At 40.9% G+C, this 19723-nt stretch overlaps 3 protein-coding genes across 5 annotated transcripts; all 3 read left to right on the top strand.

Annotated features, from left to right (window-relative positions):
* Window positions 1–253: 253 nt before the first annotated feature.
* si:dkey-34l15.1 (thiosulfate:glutathione sulfurtransferase) lies at window positions 254–2797 on the top strand. Its single transcript, XM_041048675.1, has 4 exons — window positions 254–408; window positions 1788–1916; window positions 2249–2411; window positions 2554–2797. The coding sequence occupies exons 1-4, from the start codon at window positions 396–398 to the stop codon at window positions 2606–2608; spliced, it is 360 nt and encodes a 119-aa protein (XP_040904609.1). The 5' UTR covers window positions 254–395; the 3' UTR covers window positions 2609–2797.
* Window positions 2798–3246: 449 nt separating this feature from the next.
* On the top strand, window positions 3247–10664 carry zgc:195212 (DUF4554 domain-containing protein). Of its 3 annotated transcripts, XM_041048999.1 has the most exons (13): window positions 3247–3710; window positions 4421–4474; window positions 4548–4660; window positions 4904–4987; window positions 5069–5124; window positions 5578–5649; window positions 5864–6059; window positions 7032–7155; window positions 8746–8880; window positions 9024–9145; window positions 9473–9583; window positions 9810–9908; window positions 10005–10663. In XM_041048999.1, exons 1-13 carry the CDS (start codon window positions 3608–3610, stop codon window positions 10050–10052), a joined length of 1317 nt encoding a protein of 438 aa, XP_040904933.1. In that variant the 5' UTR covers window positions 3247–3607; the 3' UTR covers window positions 10053–10663. The 3 variants fall into 3 exon arrangements, with proteins under 3 accessions (XP_040904933.1, XP_040904934.1, XP_040904935.1); XM_041049000.1 differs by lacking the exon at window positions 4904–4987 and having other exon boundaries at window positions 10005–10664; XM_041049001.1 differs by lacking the exon at window positions 9473–9583.
* An 80-nt stretch (window positions 10665–10744) lies between these two features.
* On the top strand, window positions 10745–16819 carry pola2 (polymerase (DNA directed), alpha 2). The gene is made up of 18 exons (XM_041048121.1): window positions 10745–11092; window positions 11701–11825; window positions 12008–12096; window positions 12212–12269; window positions 12459–12568; window positions 12792–12991; window positions 13184–13272; window positions 13636–13788; window positions 14130–14192; window positions 14349–14400; window positions 14601–14719; window positions 14909–14947; window positions 15187–15260; window positions 15395–15503; window positions 15692–15798; window positions 15990–16046; window positions 16130–16256; window positions 16407–16819. The coding sequence occupies exons 1-18, from the start codon at window positions 11008–11010 to the stop codon at window positions 16557–16559; spliced, it is 1809 nt and encodes a 602-aa protein (XP_040904055.1). The 5' UTR covers window positions 10745–11007; the 3' UTR covers window positions 16560–16819.
* Window positions 16820–19723: the final 2904 nt, after the last annotated feature.

The following is a 19723-nucleotide window of genomic DNA, read 5'->3' on the forward strand; positions in this document are numbered from 1 at the left end:
TAGTCAGTGGGAGGGGCCGTGGCTCATGTGGTTGAACAGGTTGGCTGTCGTTCTCTGAGTTGACGGTTCCATCCCCAGTTCTCCTGGGTCAGGACAGGAAGGGCATCTTGGTAAAAACCTATACCCCCACCCCACCCCACCCCACGAGAGCAGCCGAAAGACGACAACAGCATTCTAAATACGATTTCTCTACAACTGTTTATCCAAACTCAATTTCCCAGCTTTTATTTTGAAAGTCTTTTTTAAAAAATGCCGCAAGAAGTTTATCTAATTGGCTAACAACTGTAGTCATTCAAACTAAGTCCCGCCTCCCCCCGGTGTCTAAGCCAATGATTTCCCTCCAAACATTGCAAGGAAGTAGGTGCAGTTCAGACCAAGAGCTTTAGTGAAGCGGGATGGCGAACACAGGTGAGTCTTCTTACTTCACCCACTTAGACAGAAATAATTTAGTTTAATTTAGTTTGAATTTCCTTGAACGACTTTAAATATCCCTGATTTTTGTTAAGAAACATGAGTTTCCGCAAAATCTACCACTTATTTAGTTGATAAATAATACAACAATGGCAGTTAAAGTGGCGTTGATGGTGTTTTTAGTGTCAGATTGTGTTGACAGTTGTGGGTCTCCTAGGTTTTTGTAATTGTCTCGCGCACGGATTTGATAAATAATAAGTGAGGAAACAATTTCCGGTTGAAAGAATATTCAGGTTTTCCTTGTTAATTATACATATGTCAGTTTCATAATGACTCAGCGGACTATTAAAGTATTTTTAAAGGAAGCTACCTGAATCCTCAAGGAATGCAGTCTGGTTACCCAAGGAACAAACAACAAACCATTTAAAGTATTTGACTTCTAAATGAAGCAGAGCATGATCCGTGTTTGCATACCGTAACCTACTATATCAAAGGCAATGAGGGCATTGTACCTTTACTCCTAATTTTTAGACACACACACACACTGGTACGCTGTCTGATAAGAAAAAGTATGAGTGCCAACATGAAGGAGCAATCTTCAGGAGAGGAATGTACCCTTAAGGTGGAGGTGATGTCAGTTGTTTTTAATCAAGATCAGACTCCCCAGACTCCTGACCTCTTCAGTCATCACCCAAGTCTAGTGTTTTTTTCAACATTTCAAATGCAGTCAGATATGAATGAATAATGACATGAAACATGAAATATAGGAGTTTGGTAGGATTTGCTCTCCTGATGCTGTTTCTGATACCAGTAGTTGTAGGTGAGAGGAACCTCTGAGCAAAATACATATTTTGAGAGATTGAGTCTCGTGCTCTACCAACTGAGCTAACCGGGCGGCTAAATCATCATCATTTTTATGTAAATTAAATGAAGCTGGGATTGCTGTGTCACTTAAAACTGAAACTGTAGCCCTCTGTGACTGAAAATGTATTAAACTAACCATGGAAACACTGCAGTTTATAATAACATTTCCAAATAAAGGCTATTAAATGTGGATCAGTCATGAAATGGGACATGCCCAATGCCCTTGCCATTTGGTTTATCCCTAATTATCAGCCTGTTTGCGTGTACCACACTGTGGAAGGATGGCATACAATAGGTATCATGTTACATAGTTACACATAAACCACCACGCAAACAGTGGCTGCTTTTCTTTGAAAAGGATGGTTAGTAATAAAATCTTGTGTTGGGCTATTTAATCACTTGAAGCCTAACCTGTGTTTTTAAAACGTGAATGGTGCAGTTTAGTGGAAGTTTTCAACAACAGCTTCCCAGACTTTGCAAAGCCTTTAATGTGTTTGGTCTTTCATTGCCAGTCACCAAGGAGATCTCCTACGAGGATCTGAAAGCCCTTCTGGGAAAGAGCCAGAATCTCCTCCTGGTTGATGTCCGCTCTAAAGAAGAAGTGGATAAAGGACGTATTCCAGGATCTGTTCACATCCCGCGTGAGCTTCTTTAAATTCATTTACATAGACAGGAAAAAAAGAATATCAAGATTAAAGTACATACAGTACATACCATTGTCTCATGTTAAGTACTGAATTTCCTCTTCCCCCTCACTGTTACCACTTATCATACACACCCAGAGGTAAGTCCTGCTGGGTGTGTTGTTGTGTATGCTTGATATGCAAAAGTGTGTAGTGTTGGATAAGTATCAGTGTACTGTAATCCAGTTCTTCAGGTTCTGAATGTTTTTCAATAGACGTTAATGCTTTATGACCATGATGTATTTAATCTTAAACTGCTTTTCCTACTCATCCTCCCTTTATTCATTCAGTTGATACAGTAGAAGCTGCCTTTTCAATGCAGCCAGAACAATTCAAGGCCAAGTATGGAGTAACCAAGCCACCACTGGACGCCCCAGAGCTGGTGTTTCACTGCCAGGTGGGCAGGCGTGGGGGAATGGCCACAGCCAAAGCCCATGAGCTAGGATACGTGAAGTAAATAAATTATTGTTTACTATTCATAATACACACACACACACACAGAGCCCATCTCTCTTTTATACAGTCTCAGTCTTCTACATTAATAACCCTATTTTAAGAAGTTATGTAATGATGACAACTCTGCCTTGTGTTTCAGTGCTCGCAACTATACTGGAGGATACAAGGAGTGGTCTGAGAAGGAGGGCAAGTGATTCCTGTTGAAGGGAAGCCTCACATATATTTATACAGAATAGCAATTATGAAAGCTTGACAGACAAAATGGAGAAACCTGGTGCTGTTATATTTATCTTTTAATACTGTTTTGTTTTCAAAGAGTGCACCGTTGTATTTAAAATGTATGAGTGAATACAAATAAAATTAGCTATGTTATTTACTCAGAATTACATGTATTTGTGTGGACCATTTCTGAGAGCTCAACATCAAGTCATGCAAAACTAGAAAAAACACTTCCTGCAGGGTGAAAAAAGAAAAAGTGCACTCTGGTAGCTTCATATATACTGCAAACATGAAGACCTCAGAAAAAGTTAGTGAATGGACCTTCAGTTAATCCATACCCACAGTAATTTCTATAAATTTGGGGCAGGTTAATGGCATGAAGGGGAGTTTACCTTCTGCACAACACTTCACTTTTAAGTCCCCCTATTTACCATTTATAATCACTATATAAACATCATTAACAGTTTATAACACACTGTAACATAGTTGTAAGCACATAAAAGTGATTATTAATGTATAACTGCAACTCCTGTCACTGGTCATTAAAACGGCATTTCCCGGTTGTTGTTGTTTTTTTTTTTTTTGTTTTTTTTTTAAAACAACAACCGGGAAATGCCGTGTGGTTAGCAACTATGCTAGTTGTGATATTGGATGTAGAAAGTATTTTAGCAGAGTAAACCTGTTGGAAACACGATCAGAGAAAGCCCATTCAACGCTGTTGTGTCAGTACACTAAAAATGCTCAGAGAAATACAGCAGGTAATGGTTTAATTTAGGGATATTCTAACTAGAAACACGTGTAAAATGTTGTTTAATAGACAGCCAAGCCCAGTTTGTCTTAGTTTATAAAATACAGACCGGCCAACTCGGGTTTTGAAGCTAACTAGCATAACATATTATGTAGCGTTAGCTTGCTAAGCTAGGTGTTTGTGTTTTATTTAATTACCACCTCAGGTGTTGAGGCTGGTGATACTTATGGGAAAGCAAAGACAACGTCGTGGTTTAAAGACGAAAGGAGGGCTTTTGGTACTTCTGTGGACTGAAACAAGGGCGTCTGTTCAGAGTTTAAACTGCACTGGTAAGCTTTAACTCTCATTAACAGTGGCTTTCAAAGGGGTTATCCAATGAGATCTCTATCAAATGTGCACGAACAAAGGAAGTTTTTTTTCTGACAGGGAAGAAGATATGCATTTGACTACCACTATTTTAAATATAAGAAAAATAGGAGACCTGCGATTGACAGTAGTCAGCTGGGATAGGGTCCAGCTCCCCGCGACCCTGACGGATTAAGCGGTATAGAAAATGGATGGAACTGAGTTGTTTTATTTGCGTGCACATTTATGTGCAGGACAACCAACATGTGGACATTTCATACTGACAAAAAGCCAGTGTGATGTTTGAGTTTAGCAATGTCAGAGACAGAGTTACAGCAGCTCCTCAATTTGGCAAATTTATGATTTGTGTTGTGCTTGATTAGGTAATTGATTAGCTGATGCACAAACAATAAACAGTGGCCTGCTTCATTCATGGCAGAATGAAAGTACTGTTGTGTTTGTTCTTTTTTACAAAAAAAAAAAAATGCATACATGTTTATTCGCACTGATTTAAACCTATACTGTAGAAAAAAGTTCAGATAAAATTTTCAGATCTGAGATCACCCACATTGCAAAGAGGATTAAAATGAAAGTGGCTTCTATCACCAGCTGTCAGGATCAGGTAAAAGAAAGAAGTCTGGCTTACAGTTGCAAACTAACAGGTGTTGTAACAGCATTCCCATTTGTTGTGCAGTTGCAGCTGCTGGTCCGTGGTGCACAGGGATTAAAATGAAAGCACTCCAACCTGGTATGTACACACACCCAACACATGCACACAACTCGGCTGCTGTATAATATATAACCTCTTTTTGCCACATTAGTCCTCACAGATTTGAAGGTTCCCTGTGTGTGGCCAAGTCCTGAGCCTGACCCAGAGGAGCTGTGTGCTTTCACTGATCTGTATGGTTCCCTCAGATTACTCCTGTCCTTTCAGGTACAAGCAATGGTGATCCTACCACTATTATCTTATTGGCTTAATTACTGATATTAGAGGCTGAGCATTGTCTTAACATTTTTTAAGCACTATAGCAACTCATTTGCCAGAGTTTGTCCTAAGATTTTGGGTCATAATTGGACCAAAATTATGCAAACGTTAATAAATGGGGCTATGTAAGTCTCAAACTGAACCAAACTGTGAGTGACACATTTTCTCTGCTCATCTCTTTGCACTGTACAGATGAAAGATGCAAGACTTTTCAGTCCAGAGTGGCAGGCTCATATAGAGGCGTTCCTACACAAATTCAGTTTGGCTAATGCAGGGGTATGACAGGACCTGTTTCTCTTTCCACAGTCATACCCTAAGGTAATTGGCAAAAACTTGACCTTTTCATATTTTCCACAGATTAAAATCCACCTTAAGTTCAAATTCAACCAGCAGACCCTCCAGCAAGAATTCAGGTATGACTGCAACAGTGCAGGTGAAAGTTAAAGCTTTATTTTGTGTAATTGTGGAGACCCTGCCTTATGGTAAATGATCTCACAATAGAGGAGATTAATTCAAAACTGTATCTTCATGTAAAATTTTTATTAAAATGTGACATGGGCTATATTCAGTGACCCATGCAGTTACTGTTCATTGCGCAGTATTCAGCTAATTTGTTTTGTCAAGTAATTTAAAAATATTAAAGTAAAAATTTGCCTCACACACAAGCACTGTATTGCAGTAGCTCAGATTTTAATAGTAGCTTGCATCATTTTTGGCTTGTGGAGTTACAACATAATAGCAACCATAAGCTGACTACTTCAGTTAATCCCCCGCGGGTGTAAGGAAGTTCATAAATTTAAAATGGCCAATGGGAATGTCAATCTCTGTTTTTATGACATACTAACAATGTGTTCACATTCTTGCAGAGTTAAAATCAGAAGTAAAGTTAAACAGGCAGACAACCCATCACTGCTCTTGGATGTCACCTGTAATACACAGTCAGTAATGCTGTTTTTAATATTATTTAATCTGTAATTGTTTGGATCAATGCTGTCTGACTTTTAGGAGGAATATTATAGATGTGTAATGAAAGCATGAATGAAGTTTTATCCTCATGTATCGATGCCACAGCAACATGTTGGAAATAGTGCTGCATGCACTGTATGTGTGATTTTGTCTGCAGAAAGTGATTTTCTCTCCTTGGGTTCAAAGGCCTCCAGTGTCTGTGAAGAAAGGATGCTGGTGTCAGGGAGGACACCCTGTCCTTGGAGGCAGGTTGCCACTCAGTATCCCAACACAAGCCATGGATCAGGGTTTGTACGGGGAGCTCAGCATCCAGCCTGTCACGCTCCTTAGCCCCTGTATGCTGCAGTACCCCAATCTGGCAACCCAGCTCACTCACATACAAATATCCTTTGCTGATGTTATCATAATTCTGTTTGTGATTGTCAGGAAGAAGATCTCTAGGTAGAGTTGTAGACAGTATCCAACAATCCTCTGGATTGTGTCTCTGCTTTATTGCGGATGACATGGTTCAGCTTAGCTTCATAAGCCTGTGACCTCAAGTGCGCACTGGGACCTTTTGCAGCTGAGTGTGAAAGCAGGGATGAGGGCCAGCGCCTCCAAGGCCAAGGCTATGGTGTTTTACTGTAAAGCAGTGGTTTGCTCCCGTTGGATTGGGAGTGAATCACTGCCCCAAGTGAAGGAGTTCAAGTATCTCGGGATGGGTTATGCAAGAAAGAATAGTTGGTAAGACGTGTTGTCTGACCACGTCGGCAGGCAGATGTGTTTATAGTTGTTTTGAACAGCCATACACAAAGGCTCAGTGAAAAGCCAGCTGTAGGAGAGAAAGCGAAGATGCAGTATTGTTTAAACATGGGGTATTTTCAGACGGTCTTGTAGCTTTGCACTCAATTGTTCACGCAGAAAGAGCCTCAGATAGATGTGTAACCATAAAAAAAGAGATCTAGAAAAAGAAGTTTAAACCAAGCTTACTTTTTAGCTTTGGATTGTCGGATTGTCTGTGTAAGAAAGTTATAGAAATGGTCGGATACAGCCCGCACCCACCCGCCCCCATCCAACATCAGAAAGTTGTTGTTGTGGGTGGGTGGGGGGGGCAAACTATGTTCTAGCCCTCACTTAGGGTCACAAGCTTTGGGTAATGGCCAAAAGACTGAAATCACGATGCCAACAATCAAAATGAGTTTCCTTCACTGGGTGGCTGGTCTCACCAGCTGAAAGTACAGAGGGTGAGGAGCTCAAACATTTGGGGGGAACTAGAATGTAAGGAAGTAGAACCATTGCTTCTTTGTGTTGACTCTGTGTAGGTGGTTCAGGCATCTGATAAAAATTAGTCTTCCTTGACTTCACGTGCATCCAGGTGTTGGTTTATAGTCCCAGTAATGTTCCTGTTACAGGCCCCTCCACCTTCTTCCAGAACTTCCCCGCTCATCTGGACTGTCAAGAACTGAGCCTGCATGGCCTTCACTGCTCCTCGTTCAAAGGTAGACAACAACCACTCCCGGGAACAACAAACACTCATCACCAAGATACATTTTAGGTGTTTTGCCAGAAGGACTGTAATGGTCGGTTTTATTGGACAGGATATTACTTTAAACTTGAGATTTGGATTAGATGCTTCTTGACTAAGAGGTTCGAGTTTAAAGAGGACTAATTTCAACCACCTGTGTTTGTTTGTTAGAGAATGTGCACACAGCCATGGTCTGGAGCTGTTTATAAAAACTTTAATGAGTCATCGAAAGCCCATAATTTGAATCAGAGGAATAAAAAAAGACTTTGGAAGTGGGAAAAAAAGATCACACACAGAACACAATAACAAAACCCTTAAAGTGACAACACTTGAAGACCATGGACTAAAAGCTTTCCTTTATGTGACAACATTGTAAGTCCAGGGTCACTGCATTAAAAAAAAATCTGTCTCGTGTGAGTTTTGCTCTTATTGAGATAATCTGTACGAGTGGTTTACTTTGGTTGCGAACATTTGGTTCTAATGTAGTGAGTTGTGTTACATACACTCGCATCACAAAAGTTCTCACAGCACAAAGCTGTTGTGGGGAATTTGGGGTGGGGAAGGGGTTTACCATGTGTCTGGCTTTGACACTGGAGGCTCTGGTTCTCATCCTGTTTTCTACTAGAAATCAGTTTAACTTTGACTATCATCTTTCCCTGAGCTTACCTTAGTTTGTTCGCTAAAACTAGAATAATGCCTTTGTTGAAATAAAACATTGAAAAATGTTGAATATGCATTCAGCTAACATCAGCATGATCACATTGTCACAGCAACTATGTAAACATGCTGATGTTTAGCAGATATAATGTTCACCATCTTAGTTTAGTGTGCTAATTGTACCTATATACCAAGCAAAGCATAGGATGATTCGAATGTCAGGAGTTTTACAAGTGTTTGGTCATAAATCAAAGTATTGGACAAATTGAAATGTTGACTTGATGATGCTGCTCCATGAAAAGTTAAGGCTTTACTAAAGTTATTACAATTCATCTTGAAGGGGACTTGAATGTGTGTACCAAATTTTGTAGCAGTCCATTTCATGATTCTCATGACATGTCATTAAATAGCAAAAATTACACCACAATAAAAGTCAGATAAAACTAAGAATTGGCTGATTTCTCAGAAACTGCTGTTGCATAATGTGCTTTTTTCCCATTGTAGTGAATCAAAACCACAAGCAAACCACAAGTCTGCCTGAAGTAGCTTATTCATTGAAAAAACACAATGTAAAGTAAAAAAAAAAAAAAAAAAACCCATAATACAGGCTGCCCTAGTCTCGGGCTGTTAGAGAGAAGATACACTCTCACAAACATTTGTATTAGTGAAGTGTTTAGTCTGGCATGAAACTACTCAAACTAAAACTGTTAAACTAAATGTTATAACAGTGTGTCTTAAATTTGTTGTAATTTTACCAGTGTGCCTTAAACCAGCACAGACTTGAAGTGTTTTTACTGTTTAAAGAGGATATCTTCACTAATAATCATGTTTTCCTTTCATTTCCTCCTCATGATAAATCAAGAAAAAAAAAAATATATATATATACATGTTTTAACATCTTCTGCAGATCTTGTGCTCTGTGGTGGCACTGTGTATAAAGCAGAGGAAGATCTGAGTCTTCCCACAATGCAGCAGAGTCTCCTGCTTTTCCTCTTCCTGCAGTACAGTGACCCCTTCACCTCCCACCTCTCTGATATTATGGGTGAGACAGCTGCTTCATGAATCACAAAACAAAACGCTTGGTTACTGATAGCCTCTCTTAGTGTTTTCTTCTACAGCTGAATAGAAGATTAGGTTACTATTTCAGCTAAAATGGTAACCAGGATGTCTGTGATCCTCTTACAGCTACAGAGGCAATGATAGAGCACCACCTGGAGGATATACTGAGCAACAACAGACAGGCAGTCACAGCAGCCCTGCAGACTGAGCTAAGGAACACACTGAAAGCTCAAAATCGCAGAAAAAAGGCAAGTCTGAGATACACATACATGCATTAACTACCCTGCTATTTCTTTATAATGGTGTGTGGAACAATTATTTGACTAATCGATGGACATGACTCAGCAACGTTTTTGACATTCAATTTATTGATGAACTCGGTGGTGCCACCTTCTCAAGTCTCTTAATTTGCTTTCCTCTGTATTTATAATATATTGAATATCTTTGGGTTTGGACTGCTCATGATGATCATTTTTCATTATATTTTGAGATTTTATAGACCAAATATATAATAAAATTAATCATTTATTATAGCCCTAATAGTGTGTGTTTGGGTGTTGAATGTGACATGAAAGGACCAAGAGAAGCTTCGTTCAGCTGCTGAGGTGATTCTCAGCTCGTCCATCAGTATCGTGAGCTGCAGCAGTAACATGGACTTCAGAAATGCCTGTCTGAACAGCATGATGGTGGGAAATAAATGAAATTTAAAAATGTATATGCAGATGTTTATAGTTAATTCTAAAAAAAAAAAAAAAAAAAAGTTATTCACTGTCACAGCTCATGATTTGAAAAGGACACCACATAAAGTTATAAATGTTCGCAGCTACCCTGCAGATACACCTGTTAACATACAAAGAGTATGTGAGATGTGACAAAAGGCAGATATGCATACATAATGTATGTCTTTGTCAGGTGCGTGACACTCATGAACTGTCGGCCGCCCTCTGTGAATCTCTGAGGAGGGTGACATCATGGAAATTCACCCCCAGGGCCAGGTGCTACTCTGCTCAGGTTAGAGGGATGTTTATTTACACCAACCAGTTCCTATAGCAGCACTTCATTACTGATTTTGTACCATAATCTAACACCACGTCATTGCTTCCACAGATGGAAGAACATGCTGAGAGAGATGGGCCAACCAGAACAGAGATCTGAGACTGTCTGTGTTGGTCTTGAGAGAGTATTGTTCTGTTTGAAGCCTGTGGAATTTAACACTGGAATGAATATTCATGCAGTTTAAAGCATGGTGGTAGTTTGTGTTGTAAATGTGCTAGTGATAGAAAAAGCTGTTTGTTTAACCTTTTCATTTTAAAAATACATTAATGTTAGAATTGTTTGTGTGTTACACCAGATGTGAGACCTAAACTAGGTCTGCAACTATAGATTATTTTCAGTACTTATTTAATTTAATAGGGAAAAAATCTCGATTAATCATTTGTAATTTGTCAAAGGTGGCGATTCATTTTTTTCCAGTTGTTGCAGCCTCTTATCTACGCTGAATATCTGATCTGAAACAATCCTGTGTTGATTTTATTTTTCTATTATGTACTCCTACGTAAACAATATAGTACAATAACATGAACATATGTAGTGTGTACTTTCTTACTGACGCTGTAAGGTTGCACTATGTAGCTCCATAGTTCATGCAGTCGTTTGTAGTTAAACTGGGAAAACCTGACTGGTTAAACATAAAAATATTTTTGCACATCCCCAACGGCTAAAACAGAAACTAAACATTGTCACGGTTACGGTTACCACCGGATGGCTGCAGAGGCTTTTATTTTTGTGCTACGGCTAACTTCCGCTTGTGTGTGTGTTTTTTTTTTAATGTGACGTAAGTTCCGGCCGCCAACAGCGGTAGCACTTTTTCGCGGTAAAATGAAATGTGCATCTAATGTTGGTCAGATTTATTCAAAGCTCTCTCACATATTCCGCCAAACTAGCTCGGAGTTAGCTGCTGAAGCTCGTATTTAAAAATCGCGCTGTTGAAAGAATCAGGTCGTCGTCGTTGTTATGAAGTGAAAGCAAAGCTAACGCTACAGTGGACCTGCTGACTTTTGATCTGCTCCACATTTACGACAGGATTCAGTAAATACACAGCTCCAAAACAATGGCACTAGTAACCGCAGAAAACCTAAGATCAGAGCTGGAAATGTTCGGCATACCCTGCCAGGAAGACTCGGTCCTCGACAAGAGTAAGTAGCTAACATCTGCTAATTTTTTTTTATCTCTGCTGGAAAGTGGCTGAACATATTCTCTTGGCACATCACCAGCCATCCTGCAGGGTGCCAAGTTGTCTTAGAAATTATAATATGTGCCTGTTATGTAATGGTTTTTTGTGAGGTTTCTTGTCATTTGACTCCATCTTACTACACGGGCTTTTGTGTTTGTGTTATTGTGACTGTAGTATGTCTTTCAACCCTCTCAGTGACTGCAGATGAATATTTGCCTGATGAACGTGTGCTGTCTGTGATACTTGAATAAAAGATAATGATGTTAGAGAAGAATTTAAACAGATAAAGTGCTTAAAACCTTTGCAGTCGTGTACGTGAAATGCAAACCATTGTTATGTGCATCGTGTCCCACAGTCTCCTTCAACATACAAAGGCATCTGTGCTCCTTATTCATATTCTCTGTGTAAATGTGCTAACACCAGAGTGGAGAAACAGACTGTACTAAGAAAAAAAAACTCAAGAATCTTAAGAAACATAATTACTTTAAGTTAGTGTTGTAATTAAATGTTTATGGTGCCTCACCTTTATCTGCTTTCCTTCCTTTCCCTCTTATCTCTTCTGTCCCTCAGTGGTGGAGCAGTGTATTTGTAGCAGGATACAGGCAGATGAGATGGTGCTGGAGTGGGTAGCATTCAGCACCACAAAAAATGGATTAAAACTCACCATGGACACGCTGGAGCAATTCGAACATGAGGTGACAGGCTCATACTGACTGTGTTTATATTTTCTGGTTATTCATTGTTGGGTTTCTACCCTTTTGTGCATTTGGAACTTCTCTGGCCACTGCCAGTTAACTCGCTGCCCTTATAACAAGTTAGGAGTTAAATACAAACGAGTTTGTATTTAAGTGTGTGTGTATGTGTGTCTTCTTTGCAGGTGTTAAACAAAAAGAATAAATCCAAACAAAGCTTCAGAAAAGATGAAATGCACAACAGAACCAGAGACATCCACACACTGCAGGATCTGTATCCTTCACAGTAAACTCTCAGACTTCACTATCTCCTTATGAAGTTACCTGTTGTCTGTGATGATCGTGTTGGTAATTTCATCGTGCTACAGACCTTGACTTCATTTGTTCAGAATCAAAGCTGAGGAAGAGGAGGACAATCTACTAGACTCTTACTCTACTCCTGCGAAGGTAAAATTTGACAATAAAACTTTTATTTTCTCTATTTTAGATCTGCACTTCTAAAGCTTAGATGAATTAGCGTTGGTGTGGCTCACTAGCTGTCCACACAGTGACTCTGAATCTGTTTATGTTTAATTTTAACGGATCTTGCCCACTTAATGTTCTCTGCTCTGACCATGTTTACGGACGTCTGTGCAGGGCTCTCAGAAACGAGCACTGACCACTCCTGAACACCCTCATTCAAAGAGGAGTGCAGCTCTCCTGACCAGCCCGGGACTCCTGCTATCTCCTGCCAGCTTCTCTCCCAGGTATTCAGCAGTGCAGACCAGCAGCCAATGAACTTCTGGAAAACAGCCAAACCCTTATCTTTTACAGTGAAATTTTATTTCACAGTTTGACTTGAAGATATAATCTTGGAGTCATGACACCAAAAGAAGACTAATACTTTTAAACACTAGACTGAATCACTTGTTAAAATTGACATTTGTTGCACTGTGACCCTACTCTCCTTCTTCCTGTCTCTTTCTGCAGTGCAACTCCCTCACAGAAGTACAGCCAGCGAGGAGGAAAAGGGGAGGTGGTGGTTACGTTCGGGGCCGTGCAGGGCACCCGCTGGGTAGGCAGGAAGGCTCCGGGTGTAGGCGTCCAGCTGGAGCTGCTGGAAGCTCCTGAAGACTCCCTCCGCAGCAGCTACAAGTACATGTTCCAGAGGTTGCGAGACGTTCGAAATGGTATGAGCCGCACAGATTTATTCGTGTCTGTGTCTGTCAGACATATTGAGTTTCTGTCAAAAATAAAGGTTCCTGTGAATGTATAGAAATGAAAACATGCATTAAAAGTAACAGAAAATCTATATAGGATAAATGAAGGTAGTAGAAATGACTGGAGCCTTTAATTCAGATTGTCACATCTCTCTTCCCCAGTGCTGACAGACAAGATAGAGGAGTTGGGAGAAGCCCTCAAGTCTCACTTCACCATTGAAGAGTTCTCCCCTGTCTCTCTGCCTGCGCAGGTACAGAGGTGTTACATTGGTGGAAAACCTGGATACTTAAACCTATGGTTTCCAAAGGTTCTGGATCGATATCTTATATGATGCCTTATACATTTACTAATGTGAGCAGATTAACTGCTAGATGTTGTACATTGAAATGAACTATTTGTTCATTTCAACTTGGACTCGGCCAAATTTGAATCATGAATGCTAATTTTCCCACACATAATAAAACTTCATTTCATAGGAAGAAATGTCTTCGTATGTGGATAAAATTTGCCTTGACTGTTTGTTATTTGTAGCAACCAGGCTTTTACAGTGTAATTCACAGTTCAGTGATTTCTTTGTGCTCAGTTTGGTGTGTTTCTATCTCTCCACCTGTAGGACAGTATAACAGTGTTGGGGCAGGTGTGCTGTGACAGTAACGGCAAACTGAACGCACAGTCGGTTCTGTTGGAGGCGGGACCAGAGCAAGGTGGCCATCAAGTACCTGTTGACCTATCAGAGCTCAAAGAGTACTCCCTGTTTCCTGGCCAGGTGCGCAGAAGGACACTTGTTGTTTTGACATATCAGGCTACAAATGGCTCTTAGAGTGCACACACTGTAATGAAGTAATGAACACACACTGAGCGGTGGTCTCTCCTTTGCCTGTGCACTGAGGTTTGTGTGCAGCAGGTTATATGCCCACCAAGAGTAACAGAGCATGCCAAGGACCTGGGCTGGAGATTCACCCAGTGTCTGACCGAGAACTCTGACACAAAAAAAAAAGTTCCCACATAAGAATCGGTAACTGCCGGCCTGCAGTGTATGACGCTCCCATGCAGGAAGCGTTTATCCCAGAGCACAGATTCATTCACTTGTCTGTCATCTTTTTACAGGTGGTAGTGATGGAGGGGATGAACACAACAGGAAGAAAACTGATGGCTTCCAAGCTCTATGAGGTCAGCTACAAGTTCATGTTAAAGTGCTGTCACATAAGATAATTCCCCTTTACAGCCACATTTACTTGAAATGTTTCAAAATCAGAATGAGGTGGTTCTTTTAGAACCGGGGCCAGGCTGCGTATCTTCAGTTAATGGTCTTGTAATTTTTTTTAGGGTGTCCCGCTTCCTTTCTACACTTCTGAGATAAAAATGGAAATGGGTGAAGGTAAGGAGCTGTGTTAGCTTATACCAGCATCAGTGTATCCTGTTACTGACCTGTTTAACTTTGTCATGGAGCTCACAAAGTTCTCCAGTGATTAAATGAAGAACATGTTCACGCAGAGAGCTCTCAGCTTCAGAAGGAAGGCCTGACTGTTCAGTGTGCTTGTGTCAGATGTGTAGTTTTAGCATCTCATTCAATTGCAGAGCCGGTGAATGTACTGGTGGCCTGTGGACCATACACCCCTTCTGACAGCCTGACCTTTGACCCTCTGCTGGACCTAATCAATGTCATTGTCAGGGATCGCCCTGATGTCTGCCTGCTGGTATAGAAACTTTTTTTTGTTGTTGTTGTTGTTGCATCATAATCTACATTTCTTCAACAGACTCTCCACATGTGGCTACATGTGCAGAACTGCTCATAAAAATCCATCTGTCAGTAGTTTACAGTCACACAATCATCATATGACTCTATGTTACATGTGCTTTTCCTAATTCTCCCTTCTGTTCTCCAGCTGGGCCCGTTTGTGGACTCTAAACATGAACAAATTGAGGTAGGTTAAACAGTGGACATGACCAGTTTGTTTCTTCATCCCAGAATTCCCTCTTCTCTTTGAACTCATGTTTTCCATATTCAGAAAAAAAAAATTATTTGAACCTTCACATCAGAAATCAAAACATAAACTCCACTTGTCCAACATATGAATTGATGCTCTAATCACTCTTTTGAGCTGGAATAAACTTATTTAAATATGTTTTTCATGAGTATACGTGACCATCTCTTCTCCAACAGAAAGCTCAAGTGACTGAGACGTTTGAGGCCATTTTCTCAAGATGTATCGAAAGCATCGTTGATGGCACCAAAAGGTACGTCTCCTGTCTCACCTGACTCTCATTCCACTATTTAAGCTCCTGAGGACTTTAAAGAGCAGCATTTTTCCTCACTGTTTTGTATTGTGGCTTAATCAGAAACCTTTTTTTGTTTGTTTTCTTTTTCCCAGTGTTGGCTGCCGTCTGGTGTTTGTTCCCTCCCAGAGAGACATCCACCACCATTTCATCTACCCACAGCCTCCCTTCACCCTGCCAAACCTCAGCAAGGACCAGGCTCAGGTTAGACACACAAACACCCCGGTGGGTTGGGGGGTTCTGTGTCTGTGTCTTTAGGCAATACTTCTTTCAAACAGGTTATCACAAGATTTGAGCAGAGAAACTAAGAAAATGGTCTGTTTAGTCACTGATAAATGCAAAGTAACCATCATGATGAGTCTCATACAATGTTTTCTGCTCATACTCTGCAGCGTGTCACCCTGGTCCCTGACCCCTGCACCCTGCTGATCGACGGCGTGACCTTTGGCTTGACGTCCACTGACATCCTGTTCCACATGGGTGCAGAGGAGATCAGCTGGTGAGGAAGGCTACATGCTCAAATGGAGCTTAGATAGAGCTGAATTTGTCTGTTTTTTATTATTTTTCATTCTTTTCTAGTGGTATTTACCCAAATAACAGAATCTATAACTGGACTGTGTTGATGAATATGTTAATGACTGGCATCACCATATAGTTTTATGTTACAAAAGATGTTTGTTTATGTTGCAGTGGCACGGGATCGGACAGATTTTCACGCATACTGAAACACATGCTGACCCAGAGGAGGTGAGAATCCTAAAAGAGTTCACTTGTGCTTCATATTTTTGAGGATGCCCAGCTTTAATGTGTGTTTCTGTGTTGACATTAAGTTACTACCCACTGTACCCGCCTGTGGAGGAGGTTAACATGGACTATGAGAAGTTTCAGAGCTTCGGTCAGATACCTCTCACCCCCGACGTCCTCATCATTCCCTCTGAGCTGCGCTACTTTGTAAAGGTACAGTCCACATTTTCATTTACAGGAATAAATTAATATTCTTAGACCTCCTATAGTTTCAGACTGACACTAAAGAATATAAGAAGAGCCTATTGATTGATTGATTATTCAGATATGGCTCTTTAAAACCTCACCTTCGCCTGTCCTCAGGAAGTGATTGGCTGTGTTTGTGTCAATCCCGGACGGCTGACCAAAGGCCAGGTGGGTGGGACCTACAGCAGGCTGCTTATTCAGCGCAGCGCTGCATCAGAGGACGGGAAGAGAGTGAGCCCCTGTTTGGCTGCTCAGGTGGTGAAAATCTAGCAGGAATAAAGACTTTAAATTCTCACTGTCATCAGAAGTGACCTGACTTTAACCAGGACCAGTTTGGACTCTGATGTAAAATATGCAAAAGAAAGAAACAAAACTTGTACTGTTGAAACCAGCTGGCCCATTGGTCTGTTTTTATATGACAAACATGTTGGGGTGTACTCTTCTCTTGTTGTTGTGAGGGCTGTGGTTGAATAGCAGTCACTCAGGTACAGCAAAAATAATCTTTTTCAATAAATTATTGTCACCCTTTGTATATTATTGAGTACTTTCTTCTTACTTGACAATGTTGTCATCTGTCCATGGTTTGTGTTACATACAAACCTAAAATTAACAATGCATTTGTTTGTTTCACATTCTGCTCCTATCCTTTGTGTCTGTTACTGTGGTTCTGATTATAGGAGAAAGAAACATTTTAATTGTGGTCCAAAAATAAAATAAATACATGTTTAATGTGGAAGTAATGGAGTTTAATATACTGGAGTTATTCCAGGTGAGATTTTCTTTTTTTCATTTTTGAAGGGAAATTCTGCAACATTTAGATACCTGTCTCTCATTAAATGCAGGAAAACATTAAGATTAGCTATGAATCTTCATATTATCCCAAATTCTTGGTGACTGAGGTAGTTCTTTGTACTTACATTCTCAGGCTTAGACAGTTGAACCCAACACATTTAGTCATAAAAGTGATCAAACTCATCAGAGTCACTTTGGTGATCTGTCTTTGCCGAATGGTCCAGCTCCACTTGAAAAATCTCCACTTTGTCACAAGTTGCTGGAAAAGAAATTGAACACAGAATCAGCATCTTCAGCAGCAAGTTGTTTGTGAATCCATTTCATCTTGTGATCGTAATGACTGACTGACACTGTACCTTTAGGTTTGTCGTCAACTTTCAGGTCCTCGTCTCTGAAAACAAGTTTTTAAAAAGATATGAGAAAGATATTTGTTGATACATCTTTGCCATCAGAGAAGTAAAAAACTGTACTCACTCTTTCTTCTTTGCTTGTTCTTGAGGTGCAAGGAGATTCTCGATATCGTCCTCGCTGAACTCGTTTGAGTCCTCGTCAGAGGATCCTGTTTTACTCCCCTTCTCATCATCATCATCGTTGTTGTCGTCTTCAGCTGCTTCCTCAGGAATAATCTGCATCTTTTTGGGTCTGAAAACAAAATATTGCAGTTAGTTCACATTCAGTCATTTGCAAAGAAAATCCATCTCTTATCTTACCTGTTGTCCTGTGGTGAGATGATACTGTCCTCTGAGTCTCTTTCCTCCTCTGGCTCTCCTCCTTCGTCACTCTGCTCCTCTTCCTCACCCTCTCCATCCTCCTCTTCATCAGTGCCCTCGCCATCCTCGCCTATCTTGTTCTCATCACTCTTACTCTCATCTTCATCCACCTCTTCATCCTGAGAGGAGGCAGAACCCTGTTTTCCGTTCTCACCATCTTCATTCTTCATCCTGTCTCCATCATCTCCCTGATCTTCCAACTCATCCTCTGCTCCTGTCTCCTCTTCTTCCTCTGTTGTGTTCTTTCTGGCAGAAACCTCGTTATCATCTTCCTCCACATCTCTTTCCTCTTGCTCTTCCTCTCTCTCGCTGTTCTCTTTTTCTTCATCATCTGCTTCTCTGAAATGCTCCTGTTCTTCCTCATCCTTTTCCTCTGCACTGCTTTGTTCAGCACTACTGCTACTTCTCTCCTGCTTTTCCGTTTCTGCGACTCCATTTTCAATCTCTGTACTAACACTTTCTGATTCCTCCTTTCTGCAGCTGCCTGATTTGTCATCAGGACTTTGATTCTCTGTGTTTTCACTCCTGGATTCCTCAGTCTGACTCTCTAACTCCTCACCAGTGGAGTGACTCTCTTCTTTGTGACTCCCAGAGACATTTTCCTCGCTGCTTTCATTTTCCACCTCCTCCATCCTTGGTGATCCAACAGCAAGTCCCCCACTTCTCCTCCTTGCCTTCCTACTATCACTCGCGCTGCGTTTCTCTGATGAGGCATCGCTCTCTGAGCTTTGGACGACTGCCACTCCAGCAATGACAATTGCACTGGAAGCCCTAGATGACCTTGAAAGAGGAATGAAGAAGTATGTAAGTACTTTGTAAGGTAAGATGGTGAAAGAAACATTCAGATCATTTGCTTAAGTAAAAATATCAGTACCACACTGTGGAAAAAAATAAGACTCCATATCAAATAAAAGTCCTGCATTTGGGAATTAGTTGTACAAAATACAAAATGAAATCTATGGACAATATATTTGTTTACTCCTGAGAGCTGCTCCTTTCTCTTTCTGAGGAGGTTCGCCGTGTTTTTCCTCTCTTCTTCTTTTCTCTGCTCGCCTGACTGGAATTCCTGCCACTGTCGCTGCTCTCTGCATGGCCACTGGACAGACGAACTGGGTACAGTACACATTCATACGAATTACATTTAAATTTATGAGAAAGACAAGGCTACACGTTTTGTATACATACACACACTGATGTGAAACATGCTTGTTTTGTCTTATGTTTCCTTTTTCCCCACCTGGTTTAATGTCCAGCTCCTGGGATAAATTACTGCTCCTGCTTCCACCACCACTCTCTCTCTTGGAGCTTGGTGCTCTGCTTGTCTCAGCCTCCACCCCTCTCTCATGAGGAGGCTCCTCCATGTAGAGCCTACGCCACAGAGCCTCAGAGCCTGAAGGGATCTCAGCAGGACCTGTGGTACAGGAATAGTCTGGCTGAGGGGAAGCCCAGCCTGGTGGATCCTGCCTGGGCCAGGGGTGATGATGACCAGACATGGAGGCGAGGTGATGGAGCTGGAATTGATGAGGATGTGGGAAGTTGGAGTGTGGTGGGAGGTAAGATGGAGGGACATGAGAGGGACCTTGGGGTTGATAGGGCACTCTGATAGGAAACCTAGCTGTCTGGGATTGAGAATGGGTGAGCCAGGAAGACTGCATGAGATGAGAGGAGACATCTTGGTTGTTGTCCTCTTGAGATGTAGATACTTTCTGTGGCTTTTTGGTAAAGCCTGCAAATAGAGACACATGCTAAATGGGAGTTTACATGAAGGTAAAGAAAACCTGTTGACTGATGCTGGAACTTAAATATCAGAGAAAAAACAATACAACTTGGTTGTGGGAAATTGTAGTTTGGGGGACATTCCTATAAAATCAA

Source organism: Toxotes jaculatrix, chromosome 10 (genome assembly GCF_017976425.1).
Source record: "Toxotes jaculatrix isolate fToxJac2 chromosome 10, fToxJac2.pri, whole genome shotgun sequence".
In the NCBI taxonomy this organism is placed as follows: Eukaryota; Metazoa; Chordata; class Actinopteri; family Toxotidae; genus Toxotes; species Toxotes jaculatrix.